This window comes from Mustelus asterias, unplaced genomic scaffold (genome assembly GCF_964213995.1).
Source record: "Mustelus asterias unplaced genomic scaffold, sMusAst1.hap1.1 HAP1_SCAFFOLD_114, whole genome shotgun sequence".
NCBI lineage: Eukaryota > Metazoa > Chordata > Chondrichthyes > Carcharhiniformes > Triakidae > Mustelus > Mustelus asterias.
In genome coordinates, this window is record NW_027590155.1 from 561,150 (window position 1) to 584,294 (window position 23,145).

General features: G+C 44.9%; 1 protein-coding gene across 1 annotated transcript in view; it reads left to right on the plus strand.

Moving 5' to 3' along the window:
* The first annotated feature begins 652 nt into the window (after nt 1-652).
* The window catches only part of LOC144484536 (T cell receptor alpha chain MC.7.G5-like), a 59,173-nt gene continuing 36,680 nt past the window's right edge, over nt 653-23,145 (plus strand). Inside the window, exons 1-5 of the mRNA XM_078203051.1 lie at nt 653-695; nt 844-1,153; nt 1,960-2,012; nt 5,976-6,269; nt 8,560-8,582. Of these exons, the coding sequence (XP_078059177.1) occupies nt 653-695; nt 844-1,153; nt 1,960-2,012; nt 5,976-6,269; nt 8,560-8,582 (723 nt within the window). The remainder of the gene's footprint in view (nt 696-843; nt 1,154-1,959; nt 2,013-5,975; nt 6,270-8,559; nt 8,583-23,145) is intronic.

The window sequence follows — 23,145 nt, forward strand, 5'->3', positions numbered from 1 at the left end:
ATACGTGACAAATAACAGTGGGCCCAGCCCTGAGGCACACCACTGGTCACAGGCCTCTAGTTTGAAAAACAACCCTCTACAACCACCCTCTGTCTTCTGTCATCAAGCCAATTTCGTATCCATTTAGCGACCTCACCCTGGATCCCGTGGGAGTGTTTCCAGCTGCTGCTCCAACCGAACCACGCGGTCTGTGCGGAGCTGCAGCTGGTCACACTTCCAGCAGACATAGACGCAGGGACACGAGAAATTTCCCAAATCTCCCACATCTGGCAGGAGGAGCATATCATTGTCGTTACTGCCATCTCTGCACTTGGACATTGAAAAAAAGAAAAGAATAAGAATCTTACTTGCTTTTGACAAAAAGGGACATTCACAAACTCTGGGTGTTGCCAGCCAGAGGGGTCGCAGAACGAGATTCTGGGGTCGGGAGCTCCGAGGCAGCGATAACTGTGGAGCATCAACTGAATGTTCACAGCTTTCTGTCACCTTTAGATTCTCGAGATTTATTTTAAACAATGGGCGTGGCCTAAATTGACGCCGTTCGGGTCTGACATATTGCAGTTCAGCTCTGAGATCCAGTCTCCCAGAGCAGTCCACCTCTGCAGTCTCCAGCTCCCCGTCATTTAAACCATCAGCTCCGGGCAGCAGAGCGATGGGAATCCTTCTTGTTTTCAGCCTGTGTGTCTGTTTACCCAGTGAGTACTGATCACACTAAACTACATTGTGTGGATTGAATATAAATCTGTCCCAGTCCATCCCAATTACAGACACTGTCTGGGGTTTCAGCCCCGTTGTGTGGTTCAGCTCCAATGGTCCATTAAACTCTCTGTGTTTAATTTCTAGGATGTTTCAGTCAGTCAGTGACACAGAGCCCGGCAGCGGTGACCAGGAAGGAGTGTCAGTCTCTCACCATCACCTGCATCTATTACGGTCATAATTGGGGCTATTATTTCCAAAATGGATATTTCTTCAGACAAACCCAGACCGGGACGGAGCGGGAGCGGATCTTCAGCGGAGGGAGATTTGTTGAGTCTGTGAACAAAGCAGAAAAGACATTTTCGCTGGAAATTCGGGATGTGAGAGTTGAAGACACCGCCACCTATTACTGTAAAGCTCAGTACTGGTACTGGCACACCGTGATGGGCCTCGGCTTCCAGCGATACAAAAACTCTCCCTGCAGATTCTCACAGAACCAAATGAAAAACCGGAGTTAATCTGCCCTGAACACCGCCCCCCGTCCCGCGCCTCCCCCCCACCGCCACCCCGACAATTGCACCTCACACTCTCGGTGCCACAGTTTAGTTTTTAACGGGACCTGATTATTATCGTTGACACTTCGAGTTTTATAAACACGGAGTGTGAGTGAATGGTGGTGTCTTTCCTGGGAGTGTTGGCGGTGAATGGAGAATGGGAATGATTGATCCCAGTTACAAACCCACACACCAGATGGGATCCTGGGCTCACAGCCGGAGCTGGGAGCCACATTCCGCGCGGTTTAATTCATGTTCCAACATCCCACCCACTACCCGATGTTTTGATGCTGAATTGTAACACTGTGTAACTTTGGGAGAGTCACAGTGGAAGGAAGCTGAGCAAATACCTGTGCACAATTACAGTACAAATTCTCAGGGCCCAGACAGTGAATCATTGGTTTGACGATATTATCGCTGTAATCTGGATTACTTCTCCTGTAATCTCCATCACTCACATCTTTCTTTGATTTTTGTTTTGCTATATATGAAGTTAATATTTCCTCCCTGCGGCCATTTACTGAGAGCTTGGGCCTCACAAAGTAAAATTTGAACCGACAGAGACGTTGAAACGTTGAATCTTGTTTAGTAATTTTAAATCCCCCGAATAATTGGACACTTCCGATTGACTGGTGATGGTTTCTCGGCAGATTGAGATGTCGGTGGTTCTTGTACCGGGGAGATTGAGAGAGGTGCCACTGTGTACTAAACGGAAATATGATAATGTGGATGGATCCGGGACGGTGGTGACTGTCACAGCCGGTAAGTGACTCCAAACCCCGCCGTGTTACAGACTGTCTCGTTTAATGTTCCCCATCACTTTATCATTGTCATCTGTCTCGTTTCAATCCAATCGAATCTTCCTATGGAAAATCATCCGTTACAGATTTCGAGTTGGGAGAAGGATGTGATTCTGGAGTCGGGTCCAGGTCAGTCCCGGGGAAAGTGTCTGTGAGACCTGATGGAGTCGGCGGTCAGCGGGGCAGGGATAGTGGGGTGAGGCTTGTGGGTGGGGGTGGTGGTGAGGCGCTGGGTGCGGTTCAGTGTTCTGTGAGAGTTGACAGAATCTGGGCGATTGTTTTAAGAGGCACATCAACATCAAGAACTCTGACACTCCTGGGAGTTTTTTTTTAACAAACTCAAATTGACAACACTCCGGAATCCACTCTGGATGTGAAATGTGACTGGGAGAGGTTTGTCTGTCGCTTACAACCCGGCAGCTGGGTCTCAGAGCTCTCTCCTGGGCAGTAGATTGCAGTCCTAGCCGTGCAATGGCAATAAGGTACCGGGTGAATGAGATCGATGTCACTGCGGCCAGTCCATTTAACCGCAGTGACTCACTCAATACCTGACCCGGGAGACAAACAAAAAATTAAACCACGGGCTTCAGGTATAAGGGACCTTATTGTAGGTCCGAAGGAATTTTGTAATAAAGAAATCAGTGACTGAAATTAGTGACATTGTATCTGATATTTCCTTAAATATCCTCCTTATAAACAATAACTTTTTCTCATTTTCTACCATTAGTGGTTAATTCTGGAGCACAGGTCTTCAGTAATATTGCCGGGATATTTCCAGGGCCAATAGCCTTTGCAGCATCCTGTGCCTTCAGCCGGTCCTGAAGTCACGTGGAGTGAATCAAATTGGATGAAAACTGACATTAATGATGCTGGGGACCTCCGGAGGAGATTGAGATGGATCATCCACTCGATATCTCTGGATGAGGATTGTTGCCAAGGCTTCAGCTTTATCTTCACCGGATTGACAAATCAGTTATAGGGATGTCTGGTGCTGCTGCCGGCATTGCCTCCTGCAGTCTTCATTGAACCAGTATTAATGCCTCGTTTGCTAATGTCAATGCAGGGGACACGCCGGACCATGAGGTTACAGATTGTGTTTGAGTCAAAATCTGCTGCTGCTGATGGCCCATAGTGCTTCATGGATGCCTAGTGATGAGTTGCTGGATCTGCTCGAAAACTATCTGATTGAGCACGGCGACTGTGCCATACTACACGATGGAGTGAAGCTCAATGTGAAGACAATAATTTGTGTCCACAAGGACTGCATGTGGTCACTCCTACTGATACTTCTCTGATGATGCATCTGCGGCAGTAAGGTTGCTGAGGCTGAGGTCAAATATGCTTTATTCCCTATTGGTAGTTTCCTCGCTACCTACCGCAGTCCCAGTCTGGCAGTTATGTCCAGCTATGTGCTACCGAGCCAGTCGTGGTGATAGATATTGAAGCCCCCTAACCAGTATACGTTATGCACGTTTGACATCCTCAGTGCTTCATCCAGATGTTGTTCAACATGGTGGAGTGTAGATATATCAGCAGAGGCGCGTGGTAATCAGCAGACCGCTTCCTTGCCCATGTCTGACCTGATGTCATGAGACTTCATGCGGTCCAGAGGCGGTATTGTGGACTCCCAGGGCAAGTCGCTCCCGACAATATCATGCCGCCAGCTCTGCTGAGTCTGTCCTGCCAATGGGTCAGGACATACCGGATTTGTGATGGTTGTTTGTGGGCGATTGCTGTAATGTATTTGTAGCCCTGATTATTGTTAACTGAAATCACACAGTGCAGTAAGATAGGAGGATGATGTGGTAATCATATCAAAGAGAACAGGAACAATAGGGAACAATTGTGAAGGGAATATTCATTTAGAACAAGCGATAGAGAATTAATCGACATGGAGAGAAAGATTGGATTATTTCTGGAGAATACTGAAAATACAATAAAACGCAAGGATTGAAAACGAGATTTGCGGGGATTTGAACTGAACTGGAATACTATGTGAGATTTGATCTCCTTTAGTTTGGAAGGATGTACATACTTCGGAGGGAATTTAACTAATATTCACTAAACAGAGTCTTGGGATAAAATGATTGTCCTTTGAGAAGTGATTGAAGACTCATTGCCTATTTTCCCTTGACTGATATTAGAGGAGTGAGGAGTGATCTCAGTAGAATTTATTATATTCACAAAGGACTTGAAAGGCAAATTCTGGGTGGTAGCTTTTCCAATCTGGGAAGTCTATAATTTGGGGTCACATTTTCAGAATAACGGTTCAGCAATTTGGACTGCGGAGAGGAGACATTTCTTCAGTCAAAGCCATTGTGGTGAATCTGCGAATTCCAGACCACAGAGAGCCGTGGATAGTTAGTGTTGAACGCATTCAAGGCAGCGTTTGTTATATATTTGTACACTAAAATGGTCAGGGCAAATGTGGGCAACACAGGAGATAAGCTGCAACATAACTGAGTGATGGAGCAGCTTTGAAATGTGGAACAGGAATTTCTATACAATGTACAATTTAGAGAAAACTCTGCCCAGAGAACCCGGGAGAGAATCAGTTAATGAGCAGAAAAAAATGAAATTGAGAGAGATCCAAAAGAGGCAGTTCCCAGTGAGTAACAGTAAAACCACTGCGGAAACTGAACAGGATGAACGCAACTGACAACTACGAGACTTTGGGACGCGTTCCCACGACTCAGGAAAACCAAATAGCACAAAGTAAATGAAATGAAAATGACTAGATATCTCAATGTAAAGAGAAGGGGAGAAAAATGATACCAATAGATAGAAAATAAACAAATAGATTAAAAAGCAAACATTGACTGCCGGGAGGTGTTAAACTGAAATAAATAAATGACATTTGGCCACCGATAGTCAACATGGTTCGGCCCCATCGGAGCTGATGAATCGCAATCACTCTGTTGGATCTTGCTGTGCGCTGTGATGTGACGCAGCTGGGTTGTTCTTCGGCAATCATCTCCAGAAAAGGATTGCGTCACTGATAATAAAATGTTCCCTTCGATATCTCTCTCAAAAAGGAAAATAGAAACTAAAACCTGACATATATCATAGAATAAGTTAGCGTGGAAGGGCGACATTCGGCCCCTCGGGTAGATGGTGCCACTTGATAAATGAAATCCAATTCTTCCACGAGCCATGAATTTTCCCCATAAACCTGTTATTTACCTGTTCAGGGATGTGATCATTGCTCATTCATAATTCATTGTTAAACCAGCTCCTACTAAGCTGACAGTGTATTCATGGATTCACAGAATTTACGGCAGAAAGACTTCGATCCAAACTGATCCATGCCGATCAAAATGCCCATCTAAGCTCAGCCATTCGCCTGCATTTGGCCCATATCTCTCTAAAACTTCCCTATCCATGTATCTGTCCAAAAGACTTTTAAATGTTGTCAATGTCCCTGCCTCAACCACTCCCTCCGGCAGCTCATTCCACATACGTAGCACCCTCTGTGTAAAAAAAAGTTGCTCTGCAGGTTCCTGTTACTTCTTTCCCTATTCCCTCTTGCTCTCGACTCCCAAAACCTGGAAGAAAGACTGAGTTCATTCGCCCTATCCGTGCCTGTCATGATCTTATACACTTCTATAAGATCACCCCTCTATCTCCTATGACCAAAGGAAAAAGTCCAAACTCTCCCTATAACTCAGTCCCTTGAGTCCTGGCAACATCCTTGTAAATCTCTTCTGCATTCCCTCCAGTTTAATAACATCGTTACAGATCATTAGAACTTGTGCAAAATAACATGTACCTCATTGTACACTGGTTTATAGCGTAAGTCAATATCGTTCCATTGGAAATAAAATAATAATAACTCCGCATAAAACTGAGCTACTCCTGCGACTGACACAATCTCTGACTAAAAAATGGCAAAACCTAAACAAACGTTTTTTTTCTAATCCTGCAGGTTCCTCTTCCCTGGTATCCAAGAATCCGTCTCTACAAATCTCTGCTGCCGATGACACGGTTACATTAAGCTGTGAATATTCAGGAATCTGTCAGTACACAGTACACTGGTACAGTCAGCCCCCAGGGCAGGCTCTGAAATACTTGCTGCAGAAACACACTTCAGGAGGGGGCAATAAAGAAAACGCTGCCGGGGAGAGAATTTCTGCTTCTATCGATTCTGTCCAGAAAATCAGCCGGTTAAAGATCTCCAAACTGCAACTAAGCGACTCGGCTGTCTATTACTGTGGACTGAGTCGGCACATAGCACAGTGATACAGAACACGGAGAGAGCTGTACAAAAACCTAAACATGGTGAGGATTACAGACACAGTGATACAGAACACGGAGAGAGCTGTACAAAAACCTAAACATGGTGAGGATTACAGACACAGTGATACAGAACACGGAGAGAGCTGTACAAAAACCTAAACATGGTGAGGATTACAGACACAGTGATACAGAACACGGAGAGAGCTGCACAAAAACCTGAACATGGTGAGGATTACAGACACAGTGATACAGAACACGGAGAGAGATGTGCTGAAAACTTAGTCCTACTCCTTGTCCAACAGGTTCAACATTCTTGCTCCTGCTGTTGACGAGAGCGAGGACTGTAGGACAGATGAGCGAACTGGCCACAGTACCGTGGGCTAGGGAGCCATTCAAGTGGGGTAGAAAGGAGGAATCTAGTCGTAATCGGCGATCGTATAGTTAGGGGCACAGACAATGTTCTCTGTGACCAGGAGCGATAGTCCTGTAGATTGTGTTGCCCCCTGGTGCCAGGTTTCGGATCACCTCCTCTGGACTGGTAGGACTTGCAGATAGTGAGGAACATTGTCAGAGGCTACAGAAGGATATAGATAGGCTGGAAATTTGGGCAAGGAAATGGCTGATGGAGTTCAATCCTGATAAATGCGAAGTGATGCATTTTGGTGGGAATAATGTAGGGAGGAGCTACACGATAAATGGAAGAACCATAAAGGGTGTAGAGACGCAGAGGGACCTGGGTGTGCAAGTCCACAGATCTTTGAAGGTGACGTCACAGGTGGAGAAGGTGGTGAAGAAGGCATATGGCATGCTTGCCTTTATAGGACAGGGCATAGCGTATAAAAGTTGGGGTCTGATGTTGCAGATGTATAGAACGTTGGTTCGGCCGCATTTGGAGTACTGCGTCCAGTTCTGGTCGCCACACTACCAGAAGGACGTGGAGGCTTTGGAGAGAGTACAGAGGAGGTTTACCAGGATGTTGCCTGGTATGGAGGGGCTTGGTTATGAGGAGAGATTGGGGAAACTGGGGTTGTTCTCCTTGGAAAGACGGAGGATGAGGGGAGACTTAATAGAGGTGTATAAAATTATGAAAGGCATAGATAGGGTGAACGGTGGGAAGCTTCTCCCCGGGTCGGTGGTGACGTTCACGAGGGGTCATAGGTTCAAGGTGAAGGGGAGGAGGTTTAACACAGATATCAGAAGGACATATTTCACACAGAGGGTCGTGGGGGCCTGGAATGTGTTGCCGGGCAAGGTGGTGGAGGCGGACACACTGGGAACGTTTAAGACTTATCTAGACAGCTATATGAACGGAGTGGGAATGGAGGGATACAAAAGAGTGGTCTAGTTTGGACCAGGGAGCGGCGCGGGCTAATTGTTCTTTGTTTCTCGTTTCAAGGCTTCATTCTATGATCATCTTGCTGGTGCCAGGACAGAGCGAGACTGCGGATAGTTGGGAACCTGTCTCGGCGGCAGGGAATTCAGATGGTGTTCGTAAAGCAGAAGTAGAAATGAATAGGGTTGGGAAGCATTTTCTGATCAGGGCCAGTGTGATCTCCTGGACTCGTTTCGATCGCCTCAGGGGGTCGGAGAGGAATTTCCCGGATTTTTTTTCCCCATATTGGCCCTGGGGTTTTCCCTCTGGGTTTTCGCCTCTCCCTGGAGATCACATGGTCTGGAATGGGGGGGTGGGGGTGAGGTAATAGGTTGTGATGAACAAAGCATCGTAGCTGTGAGGGACAGCTCGGTGGATAGGATATTAGGATGTAGATAGGCTGGAAAATTGGTCGGGGATCCAGGATTCAGGATTCAATCCTGGACCGGGGAGCGGCGCGGGCTTGGAGGGCCGAAGGGCCTGTTCCTGTGCTGTATTGTTCTTTGACTGCAGAGAATTCGGAATGGGAGGGGGAAAATCCAGTTGTCATTTTTGACGTATGTACGAATGACATAGGCAGAGCAAGGATGCACATTCTGCTAAGGGAAGATGAATAGCCAAATTGTAAACTCAAAGTCATAACCATAGAATCATACAATCATAGAAACCCTACAGTACAGAAAGAGGCCATTCGGCCCATCGAGTCTGCACCGACCACAATCCCACCCAGGCCCTACCCCCATATCCCTACATATTTTACCCACTAATCCCTCTAACCTATGCATCTCAGGACACTAAGGGGCAATTTTTTTTTAACATGGCCAATCAACCTAACCCGCACATCTTTGGACTGTGGGAGGAAACCGGAGCACCCGGAGGAAACCCACGCAGACACGAGGAGAATGTGCAAACTCCACACAGACAGTGACCCAAGCCGGGAATCGAACCCAGGTCCCTGGAGCTGTGAAGCAGCAGTGCTAACCACTGTGCTACCGTGCCGCCCTTTACCAAAAACGTAATAATCTCTGGATTAATATCTGAGCCATGAGCTAACTGGGACACGATTAATGAGATTAAAGAGGTAAACGTGTGTGTACGGGGAAAAATTCTAATAGGTTAGTAAAGATTTTTAGACATTTAGAAATTAGGACACTGACAGAACTACCAACATTAAGTTAAATGACTTTAAAACACATTTATAAAGTAACACGAAAGCAGTTTGCACACATATGAAATGCAGTAAGAGATTTAAACAAGTGATTATGATTTAAAGATTTGAATGTATTAATATATTTTTAAGAATCATTGTTCACTTTAGCCAAAGGCAGTATGCTACGAAGCATTATGGTAAAGGGTATTAGGGCAGAGCCATATTCTAAAAACATATTAAAGTCTTGAGAATATGCAAGTTTCATCAGTAGAGCTTCGAATGGAAAGAACATTCAGAACACTTAAACAAATTTTATGAATAGGGTATATTCACTGTCCAGATAAAATGGATGCATGCCCAAACGTGGAGTCAAGTGTTAATCTGGTTTGGCAGTGACCTGTAGAGGAACTCATTGGAACGTGCCCTTTGAACTTTGGGGCTGGTGTCTGGTTACTATGGGATACAGAAATCTGGGTTAGCCAAGGCACGAGTTTGCGTCTGAATTCTAAGGACTAAGGAACTGCCATTTTGCCAGAAGATAAGATGTGATTGGCAAAGGTATCTAACATAAATTATTTCTGGTTTAAGTATATTGAAGATGATTGATTTAAAGCTCATGAAAGGCGGGAGTAATCAATAAGGAAAACTATAATTGGCCTGATTTGAATTGCATACGTCAGATTTCATTGGAGAGGACTAGATGCTCTATATCAGAGCCGCCCTGACCCTTTAATTATTTCTCTTGGTGGACGCTGATCAAAATAAAGGTTACGTCTTTAAACTGAGACACTGGCTTCGTCGGTCCTGTATTGTCTGAGATTTACTGACGGTATCTGGCCACCTCGAAAAACCAACCAACAGTGTGGCTCATAGTTTCATGTGGGAGAAATGTGTTCGAATTCATGGAACATTAGCACCAGTATTTGTGCAGGAAGGAGCTGTTGCATCGGTGCGGACTCAATCTGAATCATGCTGGCGAATAACTAGGGCTGTAAATAGGGCTTTAAACTAAACAGTGGGGTCAGGAGGAATCAGTGTTCAGTTCCATGTAATAATAAAAAATATCGAAGTTAAAGGAGAAGGTTGGAGTGAAGGTTAACGATGAAACTGATTGTTACCAGAAAATAAAAGGAAGGGACAGAACGTGTGGACATCATAGGACACCAGGAAATCGTGCAAGAATAGGGAAATTTGATAACAGAACAAACTTAAAGGCTTTGTACCTCACTGCACGAAACTTTGGGAATAAAATTAATGAGTTAATTGTACAAATTTAGAGAAATGTGTATGAATTAATGGCGGTTACTGAGACATGGTTGCAGGCAAAACTAGATTTGGAATTGAATATCCAAAGGTACTCAATATTTCGGACGGATAGACAGAAACGAAATGAGATGCTGTAGTAATATTTAGGTCCCCAATCAGTCGTTTGGCAGTGAAGCATAGTATAAATGAGGAAATATTGGGGGCTTGTAAGAAAGGTACGTCAATAATCATGGATGATTTTAATATGCATGTAGAGTGGATTTATCAAATTGGCCAGGGTAGCCTCGAGGGAAAGTTCATTGAATGTATTACAGATTGTTTCTTGCAGAAATATATTGTGGAACCAACGAAAGAGCAGACCAATCTTGATTTTCCACCCAATGTGGTGGACACGGCTCTCAACCGTGTCCCACACATCTCCCAGGCTACTGCTCTCACACTTTCTCCTCCCTCCCAAAACCAGGATAGCATCCGCTTTATACTCACTTTCCAGCTCACACGCCTCCGCATTAAAAGAATCATCCTCCACCATTTCTGCCAACACCTGCATAATGTTACCTTTCAACCCAATTTCCCCTCACTCCCCCTGCCAGTATTTCACAGGGATCATTCCCTCCAGGGCACCCTTTTCCACTTCTTCATCACACCTAGCAACTCACCCGCCGCCAGTGGCACTTTTCCATGCTACCATAGAAAATGCTATACCTGCCCCTTCTTCTGCTCCCTCCTCAGCATCTTAGGCACCCAAAAACTCTTTCCCGGTGAAGGAGCGCTTCACGTGCATCTCTTTTAATCTCGTCTATGGCATTCGCTGCTCGCGATGCTGCCTAATCTACATGGTAGAGAACAATGCAGAGTGATTTGCAGAATAATTCTGGTCTGTCCGCAAGCAGGACCCAGATCTTCCTGCAGCTTCGACACACCACCCTGCTCTCCTATCCACACGTCTGTCCTTGCCCTCTTCCAATGTTCCAGTGAAGCCCAACGTAAAATGAAGGAACAGCACTTCATCTTCAGATTAGACAAATTACAACCTTCCGGACAGAGGATTGAGTTCAACAATTTCAGAGCATGAACTCTCTACTCCACCTCCACGCCATCTTCTTTTCATCGCATTCGTCCATTTTTAAAATTATTTTCTACTTTTATTTCTATTTATCAACATCTAAAATATCGCTTTTCATTTTACTTCACCTACTCACCCCCAACCCCATTCCACGAAGGACAACTGCCACATTCATAGACTGTGCACTTTCAGTTCTGCCATTTACACATTCCAATCTCTTAATGGACGCGCTTAGCAACATTCTCAGCCTTGATCATCACCATTTACATTCCCTTTGTCGTTTTGTCTATGCTATTTGTTTCAATTATAGTTCCCCACCCCCAGAAAAAACCCACGCTCACAGTATAAATCTTGTCCAACTTTCCTTGTCTTCAGCTCTGAGGAAGGGTCACCCTGACTCGAAATATTGGCTCGATTCTCCCTCCACAGATGCTGTAAGATCTGCTGAGATTTTTTGAGCATTTTCTGTGTTTCTTTCAGATCCCAGCATCAGCAGTATTTTTTTTATTATAGGGAGCATACTATTGTGGATTTGGCATTCTGTAATCAGCAGGGATTAAATAATGATCTAATAGTTAAGGATCCTCTAGCCAAGAGTGATCATAGTTAGCTAGAATTCCAAATTCAGTTTGAGGACGAGAAACTCGAGTCCCACACTAGACTTCTGCAGCTAAACACAGGGAACTACGAAGACATGAGGACAAAATTGGCCCGAGTGGACTGGGAAAGAAGACTAAAAGGCAGGACAGTTGATGATCAGTGGCAAATGCTGAAGGGGACAATTAATTCCTCCCAACTAAAATACATTCCCATGAGGAATACAGACAGTAAGAGGGGGAGAAATATCCATGGCTAAGCAAGGAAACTAAAGATAGCATGAAAAGAAAAGCTAATGCATATCATATTGCAAAGGCCTGTGGCAGACTGGAGGATTGGGAAACTTGTAATGATCAACAATGGGTTACTGAAAAGTAACAAAAAGATCAAAGGTAAATTATGAAAGAAAACACGCACAACATTTAAAGAAGTACTGCAAAAGCATCTTAAATAGCTAAAAGTGAAGAGTGGAGCGAATGTGATTGTTGGACCCTTGGAGGATTCGACTGGGGAATTAATCGTGGGGGAAATAGAAATGGTGGAAACTCTCAATCAATAGCTTGCCTCAGTTATCACGCTGGGCAAATCGAGTACCATCACAATAGCAACAGGAAATGCAGAGGTAATAGAAAGGAAGGAACTGAGAAAAATCATGATCAATAGTGAAAAAGTGTTAAGCAAACAGTTGGGATTGAAGACAGTCAAGTCCCCAGGGGCGAATCGCCTACAGCTTATGGTCTTAAAGAAAGTGAGAGTAGGCACATTGGTTATAATCTTCCAAAATTTCCTGGATGTGGGAACGGGTTCCAGTGGGTTGGAAAAAAGACAATATAATGCCCATATTCAAAGCGGGAAGGAGACAGAAGGTATAAAACCAGACACCAGCTAGTTTGACACCTGTCGTTCTAAAGTTATTAGAATCCATTTTTAAGATGGGACAATTAGAATGCCAAAATGCAATCCATTAGGGTCAGCGTGGTTTTACGAAGGGCAAATCGTTTTGACTAATTTGCTAGGGTTCTTCGAAGATGTAACAAGCAAAGTGGACTCTGGGGATCCTGTAGATATGGTATATCTATACTTTCAGAGGGCATTTGTTAAGGTACCATACCTTGAAATGCAAAAGATAGTGTGTGTATGCGTGCGTGCGCGCGTCCGAGTGTGTGTGTGTGAGTATGCATGTGAAATAAGAAGAGAGTCCAACAGAGGGAGATTGCTGGAAGTGAGAGACTCTGTGTGTATCTGTGTCTGTGAGCTTGTGTTTGGGTATGACTGCCTTCTTGCGAGTCTTGCCTTTTCGATGCAATTAATCTTTTACACCGTGCCGCTATTTAATGATCACAGCCGTGTTTCTGCAACGCCCTTCTGAAAAGATTTCAGAAGTAACTACTGTGTTCCAAAGCAAAGCAGGAGATTGCTGATGGAGAAATTCTTATTTCTTCCATCAGGTGGCAGGAAAGCCAACAAAATGTCGACCCCCCACCTCTTGGTGTCTCTGTTTCACTGTCCTCTATCACACTCTTATCTCTCAATTCCAATGCCTGTATCAATGTGTTCGGTCTCACTTTCATTACAGTGGACACAGTGACAACGCAGTCTAAGACGCTGCTCCTAATTGTCGCATTCTCCATTGACTCCACTCTTGTTACAGATGTTTTGGTAATACATCGTGTACAAACAAGCTGGCTTCATAGTTCCTATTTCGGTGGAAGCCTAATAACTGCACTTCCTCTTCAGGCCTGTTCCTCACCATAAAGAAGCGAGTCAAGATATATTGTACTATTCTACCCATTGCAAATACAACTTGCAGATGGATCACCCACGAGGGTTAAAAGCTTTCATTCTAGCAGCAATCATATCAGGTGAGTTACACTTCACATTCTCATTGATTACCTCTCAAGAAAGCCTTTTATTCTTCCACATTTAATGTTGCTTTTAGAGAAAAAGTAGAGCAATATTCGCAGTGGTTGGATTTAATTAATTATTAGGGGCGGCATTTTGGCACAATGTTTAGCACTGCTGCCTCACAGCGCCAGGGACCCGGATTCGATTACCGGCTTGGGTCACTGTGCAGAGTCTGCACGTTCCCCCCATGTCTGCGTGAGTTTCCTCCGGGTGCTATGTTTTCCTCCTGCAGTCCGAAACAAGTGCTGATTAGGTGCATTGGCCGTGCTATTCTCTCCCTCAGTGTAATAGAACAGGCGCTGGAGCGTGGCGACAGTAACTTCATTGCAGTGTTAATGTAAGCCCACTTGTGACACTGATAAATCAACTTAATTTAGTTATTCTCATTGATTTCCTTTCAATAAATTATTTTATATTCTTATATTTAATGTTGATCTTTCGAGATAAGTACACAGCAATATTACTGGTGACTGAGTTTATTTAATGATTGGAATTTTACAAATAGTTATTTAAAAGCTTCAGTAGTGAGAAAAGGCAGTGGGAACTGGGGCCAACCTCCATTGGGCACACCCCATCCTCCCCCTTCCCCGCAGCTCCCCAGTTTCAAATCGATAGAGTGCCTGGAACCTCCACTTAATTCTAATTTTCTCTATCCTTCAGGTAGCCTGGCTGCATCCGCAGTCATCCACCAGCCGGAGGCAGAGGTGAGGGTCCAACAGGGAGCCACCACGACAATCACCTGCTCATACACAGAGGTGGAGAGAGCTTGCTTGGTCTGGTACCGGGAACCTCTCCACCCAGCCATGGGGGGAAGTCCCGAGTATATTGTCGTCCGCTGCACCGATGGTTGCAGTGACAGCGCCACATTTTCCAGGCGTCGCTTTTCCTCCTCCCTGAGCAAAACTTACAGAATCATCAGTCTGACAGTTGCACCGGTGACAGCTGAGGACTCCAGGAAATACTTCTGCATCTTAAACACACACACTCGCACATTCCAGGCAGCAACCTCTACGTAAACTGTAGGTTCCTCTCCCAGGCAATGGGAACGCTGGGCATGATTTGTAGCCCCATTGTCCAATGTCGGTGTTGTAGAATTGCAGCACCAACACAGGGATGGACAGGCAGACAGATGTGAATTAGATTCTTAGACACATCAGCTGATTCAGTAACACACAAAACAGATATATGGCCACTAGACAGCTAGATAAATAGAGTGGTAAACACAGGAATTGATGCATTCACATACAAAGCAGATATATGGTCACTGGACAGTTAGGTAGATAGAGTTATAGACACGCGAACTGATGACTTAAAGAAGACAAATATATGGTCACTGGACAGTTTAGTGGATAGTTTCATCGACAGATTGACTAACACACAAAGATATATGGACACCAGAGAGTTAGATAGATTAGCAGCCACATCAACTGCTGGACTAGCACGCAAAGTGGATGTATGGTTACCAGAGACTGATTTACAGGTGATGGACGGCTTGGGGTCACAGTCTGTGCAGAGTTTGCACGTTCCTATCGTGTCTGCATGGGTTTCCTCGTGATGCTCCAGTTTACATCCACTGTCCAAAAGACATACTGGTTGGGTGCTTTGACCATGCTAACTTCTCCCTCAGTGTGCCCGGGACAGGCGCCGCAATGTGGCAACTAGGGGATTTCCATAGTAACTTCATTGCAGTGTTAATGTAAGCCTACTTGTGACACTAACAAATAAACTTTATGAATAAATAAGCAGGAAGGCACAGTGTGATCAGTTCTGAACAAGAGATGGGTACACGCTGACTTTTATACATGAAGAGAGACTTTGAAGAATGTGATTACACCAGAGAGGGTGCAGAGGAGGCTGACAAGTATGCTGCCTGGGCTGGAGCGTTTCAGCGATGAAGAGAGGCTGGTTAGTCTGGAGGTACTTTCCTTACAGCAGAGAAAATGAGGAGGGGGTGGAACTGATTGAGGTGTACAAAATTAGGAGGGATATAGATATTGTGAATAGGAAGGGACATTTCCCCTTCGTGGAGAGGTCAATAACAAGGCGACATAAATTTAAGGTAATGGTCAGCAGATTTAGAGTGGATTTGGGATCAAAACACTTTCACCCAGTGGGTGGTGGGAATCTGGAACTGACTGCTTGAAAGGGTGGTACAGGCGGTAACCCCTCAACACATTTAGGAAGCATTCAGATGAGCATTTGAAACGCTATAGCATGCAAGGCTACGGACCAAGTGCTGGGAAATTGGACCATTGTCCATTTCCACTTGTGCTCACAGTCCAGCTGCAGCCAATGTGTTTGGGGTCTCTCACACCAGGACCAGAGCCTTTCTGATTTCACCAGGGCTAGTGCATTCGGTTGCACTTTGTCCCTTAGAATATTATTGTTCTAACTGAGTGACACTATTGCTGAGGAAAGGGGCGAATCTCGAGATGAATGAGACAGTAATCACAATTTGCTGCAAAAATGAACATTTGTGACATTGGAATTATTCAATATTTGGCCCTTGCTGCTTTAAGAAAAAGACACAATTATTATTGGCTCTAAAGAATGTGTTATCGGTTGCAAATTCTGGGTATGTTCTTGCAGAAACTGCTATTGTTGTGCAAAGGGACCTTGGTGTCCCAACACACCAATAACTGAAAGCAAGCTTGCAGCGACAGCAAGCAGTTTGAAATGCACCTTGTTCCTCCTGTTCTTGACCATGAGGTTAACAATGTTACTCGGACTATTGGAGGGTTCCTTCTGCAGTGAGCTGCTTGACATTTCCCCAAATTCCTGCTGTGTGTGTTTGCTGAACCTCACCTTTCAGTGGTGTGTTACAGGGGAAGGAATCATCATAGAATCCCTACAGTGAGAAGGAGGCTATTTCACCATTGAGTTTGCACTCAGGCCCACTCTGCCATGTCCCCGTAACCCCTACTAATCACCTAATCGAGACATCTACCGATATTTAGGAACACGTTAGCATGATAAATCCACCTAGCGTGCATATCTTTGGACTGTGGAAGGAAATTGGAGCATTCAGAGGAAACCCACGCAGGCACGGGGAGAACGTCTAAACTCCACACAGATAGTACTCAGGCCTGGAATAAAAACCACTGTGCCACCGATCCGCCCATCACAATAATGGATGTCTCTTTGACTTTAACAGGTGTCCAGTCGGAAGTAGTTCTGACGCAGCCAGAGGCAGAGAAGTGGTTCCCAGTGTAGTCCCTGTCCCTGACCTGCAATACCAGCGGCTTCGACTTCAGTGGCTATTGGCTGTACTGGTACTGTCATGGTCCCTGAAAGAGGCCAGACTGGCTAGTTTCCTACTATGATGAAGACTTCCACTGATACTGTGGGGAGACTCGAGGACGATTCACTGTTTCCAAAGAGCTTGCACACAATATATTTGCTTTGGATGTCAGGTTTCTGACGATGGAGGAAACAGCTGCTTATTAGAGTACACAGTTAACTCAGTGAGGCGGGTCAGCCCCAGATTTGTAAAAAAAACCCAAACTAGAGGAACTGCACACAGTTTGTCCCCTTCATCAAACTCCAATAGATTCATTGCTGACAACAATCCATGGAACCATAGTGTTACTCTACCACACAGAATAAGGCCATCCATCTAATGTACGGATAATATCACACCCGGACAGTCACTTCCTCATAAATCTCATGTGGTTTAAGTTTGCTAAGTGGAATGAAATTTTTGTAATATCACTCAAACTTTTCAAATCCTGACAGGGCTGGTCAGACTGGATTCAGGAATGTTGCTTCCTCTAGCTCCGGGGTTTGGGGAGGGGGGGGGGCGGTGGACGGAGGGGGGGGGGGGTGGAGCGTCTAGAACAGATTGTCAGCGTTTCAAAATATGTGATAGGTCATTTATGAGAAATGTCTTCACTCAGAAGCTGTGTAACTCTCCACCTCAGGAAGTTGCGGAGGCCAAGTATCTGAATATATTTAAAAATGAAATAGATAGATTTCTAGACTCTAAAGTGTGAAGGGTTGTAGGGAGAAAGGAGTATTGCAATAGAAGATCAGCCATGATCATAATGAATGATGGAGCAGGCTCTAAGGGCCGAATGATCTATTCCCGCTCCTATTTTCTGTGATTCAATGCTAAAAAGTCGACCATGTGGTGCTTTAACAAGTACTATTGGAAAGTGTACAGCCGCAGCATGGAACATATTATCATGATCCAAGATATTAGGCTTAATCGCCTATAAAAGCTACCTGGATCTGCACCGGATGTTCTCTAACCTCCAAGACGACGGACCAGATGCCATTGTGCTACTGCGGCCCGTTGACTGAATGAATGAAGCTCCAACAACACTCAAGAAGCTCGACACTATTTAGGACAAAGCAATTCAGTTGATGGCAACCAATTCCACAAATACACACATTGGCAGACGTGGCACAGTGGCAAACATTTAGACATGCAGGAACTCGCTAAGGCTCTTTAGGCAGCACTTTCCAAACCTACAAACACTGCCATCTAGGGGATAAGAGCAGCAGATACCTGGGACCACCACGACCTGGAGGTTCACCTCCAAATCACTCCCATCCAAACTGGGAAAGATTCTCCAGACTACACACGTAACTACAGAATAATGGATTATTCTTTACACAGCTGGGATCTGGAATGCATTGCCTGGATGAAGATTCAACAACAAATTTCCTTGAGCATTGGATATATTGCTTGAATTGGAATATGAAGCGATCTGTGGAATGTACAGGGAAGATTATCGGTGTTGTTATGTCAGTGAATTGAATGGGCAGTTTGGACAGCATGTGACGGTCATGCTAAGAGCCTACCTTATTAAATCATTCTGCTAAAGCAACATGGAATCAGTCCCCTAATGAAAATAATGTTCCAGACGGTACTGTTAACGGAAACATGAGGAATATGATTCAATTCGCCCTGAGTAACAATGAATCTTTGCAGCTTTATTTAACAATGCAAATTCGTTGGCGCCCATTCTGTATTGATATGGATATATTGTCACGTGTTGACAGTGTCTTCTATTCTAATTGGTGGCTTGTCAAAACCCTCCCCTGCCCTTGTACAACCCGTTGTGACTAACGATCAGAAGTTAAAGATCAGCCAGTGCTCTGTTCAGTGAATGACTGGAGGGAGTCCCGGGAGGAGGGTGTCTAAGTTAACACAAGCTCCATGAGCATGGCGCTAGCAATATCTCTCGGTCTGTTTATTGGCTTCTTATCCTGTGAGTAGTTGGATATTCTCAGAAAGTTCCCATAGTCTCTGTTTAACATTAATCATTCCCTGTGGCGTGACACAAACTGGATTCACCTCACCATAATTATTGTTTCTTTCGGTTAGCAGGCGTCCAGTCGGATGTGGTGTTGATCCAGCCAGAGGCAGAGATAGGGATAGTCGGGCAAACCCTGACCCTAACCTGTAAAACCAGTGGATTTGATCTTTGGAGATACACCATGCTTGGTACCGACACAGTCTCGGGAAGGGACCGGGCTGGCTCCTTTGGTACTACAATGAAAATAGCAAGAATTACAATCCGGAGTTTGGTGAACGAATCACTGCAACCAAATACCTTTCCAACAGTGTATTCGTGCTCTCTATTAGGACTTTAACAATGGGAGACAGCTCTACGTATCACTGTGCACAAGGGCACAGTGATATAGATCACACCCAGCCCTGTACACAAACCCACAAGAGGAATTGCAGCCATTTCCCTGCTTTCATTTTCATTCTTTGGATGTCCACCCTTAATTTTCCTTGAATTAAATGGTTTGTTCGGCCATATCAAATGGTGTTTGAGAGTCAACCGCATTGTTGTGTGGATATGTCGTCACAGGTAGGCCAGGTCAAGTAAGGAAGGTAGATTTCTTTCCTTAAAGGGTATCCGTGAATCAGATCAGTCTTTACAACAATCGACAATTGTTTCATAGAACATAGAGCAGTACAGCACAGTAGAGGCCCTTTGGCCCTCGATGTGGTGCCGAGCTTTGTCCGAAACCAAGAACAAGCTCTCCCACTCGCTATCATTCTGGTGTGCTCCATGTGCATATCAAATCACCGCTTGAAAGTTCCTAAAGTTTCCGACTCCACTTTCACAGCAGGCAGTCCATTCCACACCCCAACCACTCTCTGAGTAAAGAACCTACCTCTGATATCCCTCCTATATCTCCCACCGTGAACCTTATAGTTATGCCCCCCAGTAACAGCTACATCCACCCAAGGAAATAGTCTTTGACCGTCCACTCTATCTATCCCCCTCATCATCTGATCAACCTCTATTAAGTCGCCTCTCATCCTCCTCCGCTCTAATGAGAAAAAGCCCTAGCTCCCTCAACCTTTCCTCATAATACCTACCCTCCAAACCAGGCAGCATCCTGGTAAATTTCCTGTGCACTCTCTCCAATGCTTCCACATCCTTCTTATAGTGAGGTGACCAGAACTGCATACAATATTCCAAATGAGGTCTCACCAAGGTCCTGTACAGTTGCAGCATAAGCCCATGGCTCTTAAACCCAAACCCCCTGTTAATAAACGCTAACACACTATAGGCCTTCTTCACGGCTCTATCCACTTGAGTGGCAACCTTCAGAGATCTGTGGATATGAACCCCAAGATCTCTCTGTTCCTCCACGTTCCTCAGAACCCTGCCGTTGACTCTGTACTCCGCATTCAAATTTGTCCTACCAAAATGAATCACCTCGCACTGATTAGGGTTAAACCCCATCTGCCATTTTTCGGCCCAGCTCTGCTTTGCAGCCTACATCAGCTCTCCACCTCATCCACTACTCCACCAATCTTGGTGTCATCAGCAAACTTACTGACCCACCTTTCAGCCCCCTCCTCCAAGTCATTGATAAAAATTACAAATAGCAGAGGACACAGCACTGAACGGCCTTCACAACACACGACGGCGCAGAGTCGCTGAGCAGAAACTGATAGCCAAGTTCCGCACACATGAGGACAGCCTCAACCGGGATATTGGGTTCATATCACACTATCTGTAATCCCCACAGCTTGCCTGGACTCGCAGTGTCTCACTGGCTGTCCTGTCTGGAGACAATACACATTTCTTTAACCTGTCTTAATGCTCTCTCCACTCACATTGTTTGTACCTTTAAGACATGATTAGCTGTAAGTATTCGCATTCCAACCATTATTCTGTAAATTGAGTTTGTGTCTTTATATGCCCTTTTGTGATTAGAATTCCCACTCACCTGAAGAAGGAGCTTAAGGCTCCGAAAGCCTGTGGCTTTTGCTACCAAATAAGCCTGTTGGACTTTGACCTGCTGTTGTTAAACTTCTTTCTATGAGATAACCAGTTACTTATCCAATTGGCCAAATTTCCCTCTATCCACACCTCCCTTACTTTCTTCATGAGCCGACCTTAGGGAACCTTATCAAACGCCTTACGATAATCCATGTATACGACACCAACTGTTCTACCTTCATCTACTTACTTAGTTAACTCCTCAAAGAATTCAATCAAATTTGTGAGGCAAGACTTACCCTTCACGGATCCGTGCTGACTATCCCGGATTAAGCGGCATCCTTCCAAATGGTCGTAAATCCTATCCCTCAGGACCTTTTCCATTAACTTACCAACCACCGAAGTAAGACTAACCGGTCTATAATTACCAGGGTCATTTCTATTCCCTTTCTTGAACAGAGGAACAACATTCGCCACTCTCCAGTCCTCTGGCACTATCCCCGTGGACAGTGAGAACCCAAAGATCAAAGCCAAAGACTCTGCAATCTCATCCCTTCCTCCCAAAGAATCCTACGATATATCCCATCTGGCCCAGGGGACTTATCGACCCTCAGGTTTTTCAAAATTGCGAATACATCTTCCCTCAGAACATCTACCTCCTCCAGCCTATCAGTCTGTATCACACCCTCATCTTCAAAAACATGGCCCCTCTCCGTGGTGAACACTGAAAAAAGTATTCATTCATCACCTCTCCTATTTCTTCTGACTCCATGCACAAGTTCCCACTACTATCCTTGACCGGCCCTAACCTCACCTTGGTCATTCTTTTATTTCTTACATAAGAGTAAAAAGCCTTGGGGTTTTCCTTGATCCGACCCGCCAAGGACTTCTCATGCCCCCTCCTAGCTCTCCTGAGCCCTTTTTTAGCTCATTCCTTGCTACCTTGTAACCCTCAAGCGACCCAACTGAACCTTGTTTTCTCATCTTACATCCGCTTCCTTTTTCCTCTTGACAAGACATTCAACCTCTTTTGTGAACCATGGTCCCCTCACTCGGCCAGTTCCTCCATGCCTGACAGGGACATACCTATCAAGGACACGCAATATTTGTTCCTTGAACAAGCTCCAATTTTCATTTGTGCCTTTCCCTGACAGTTTCTGTACCCATCATATGCTCCCTAATTCTTGCCTAATCGCATCATAATTACCCCTCCCCCAATTATAAACCTTGCCCTGCCGTATGGTCCTATCCCTCTCCATTGCAATAAGGAAATACACCGAATTGTGGTCACTGTCTTCAAAGTGCTCTCCCACAAACAAATCTAATACTTGGCCCGGTTCATTACCCAGTACCAAGTCCAACGTGGCCAAACCTCTTGTCGGCCTATCCACATATTGTGTCAGGAACCCCTCCTGCACACTCTGTACAAAAACTGCCCCATCCGAACTATTCGACCTATAAAGGTTCCAATCAATATTTGGAAAGTTAAAGTCACCCATGACAACTAACCTGTGACCTCCACACCTATCCATAATCTGCTTTGCAATGGTAGTCATTAGATTTTTGATTCCACATTTTTACTTCATTCAAAGTTCAGTAACAATCTTTGTGGGATTCGAGTCCCCTTTGCTCAGTAGTTATTCCATTTATCTATGTTCTTACGTGGAACACCACCCCCGACTGAACATCTGGAAAAGTGAAGAAGCACTGATTATGGAGAGGGGGGGGGGGGGCGTTGAATCCAGTTCCACCAATTTCACCAGGGAGGGGGAACACCGAGATGGAGACTTTGCAAAACTTCTGAAACTGTCGAGTTTCTTACAGGATCTGAAAGCAGCAAACACATCCAAGAGATACCATTGAAAATATTCTCCAGGAGCCTGTGTTGATTTAGACACAAACCAGATTCCTGGTCATTCACTGAACAAAGAACCGGGGAGTTTTCAGATGCTTTTACTCAGTATACTTTTATGCCGTTAACAATACTGTCCCCAGCATAAATGCCAATCGGTGACTGATACCCAGGATGATTTTTGGGTATGTTTTAATCAGATACGATTGTAGAGTTATATCCATCACATTCCATTGAAACCACTGATTCGATTGAGAACAATCCGAATGGTCTCACTGCCCCACTTACTCCACAAATCCTGTGGATTTGTGGAATACGTCTGTTGTTCCCAATGTAGGATGTGGGAGGTCCTGGAGGCTCCTGGTCTCCCAGACGTCCATATCTGTGATGGATGTGTCGAGCTGTGGTTCCGAAGGGACCGTGTTAGAGAACTGAAAGTGCAGCTCGAGGATCTT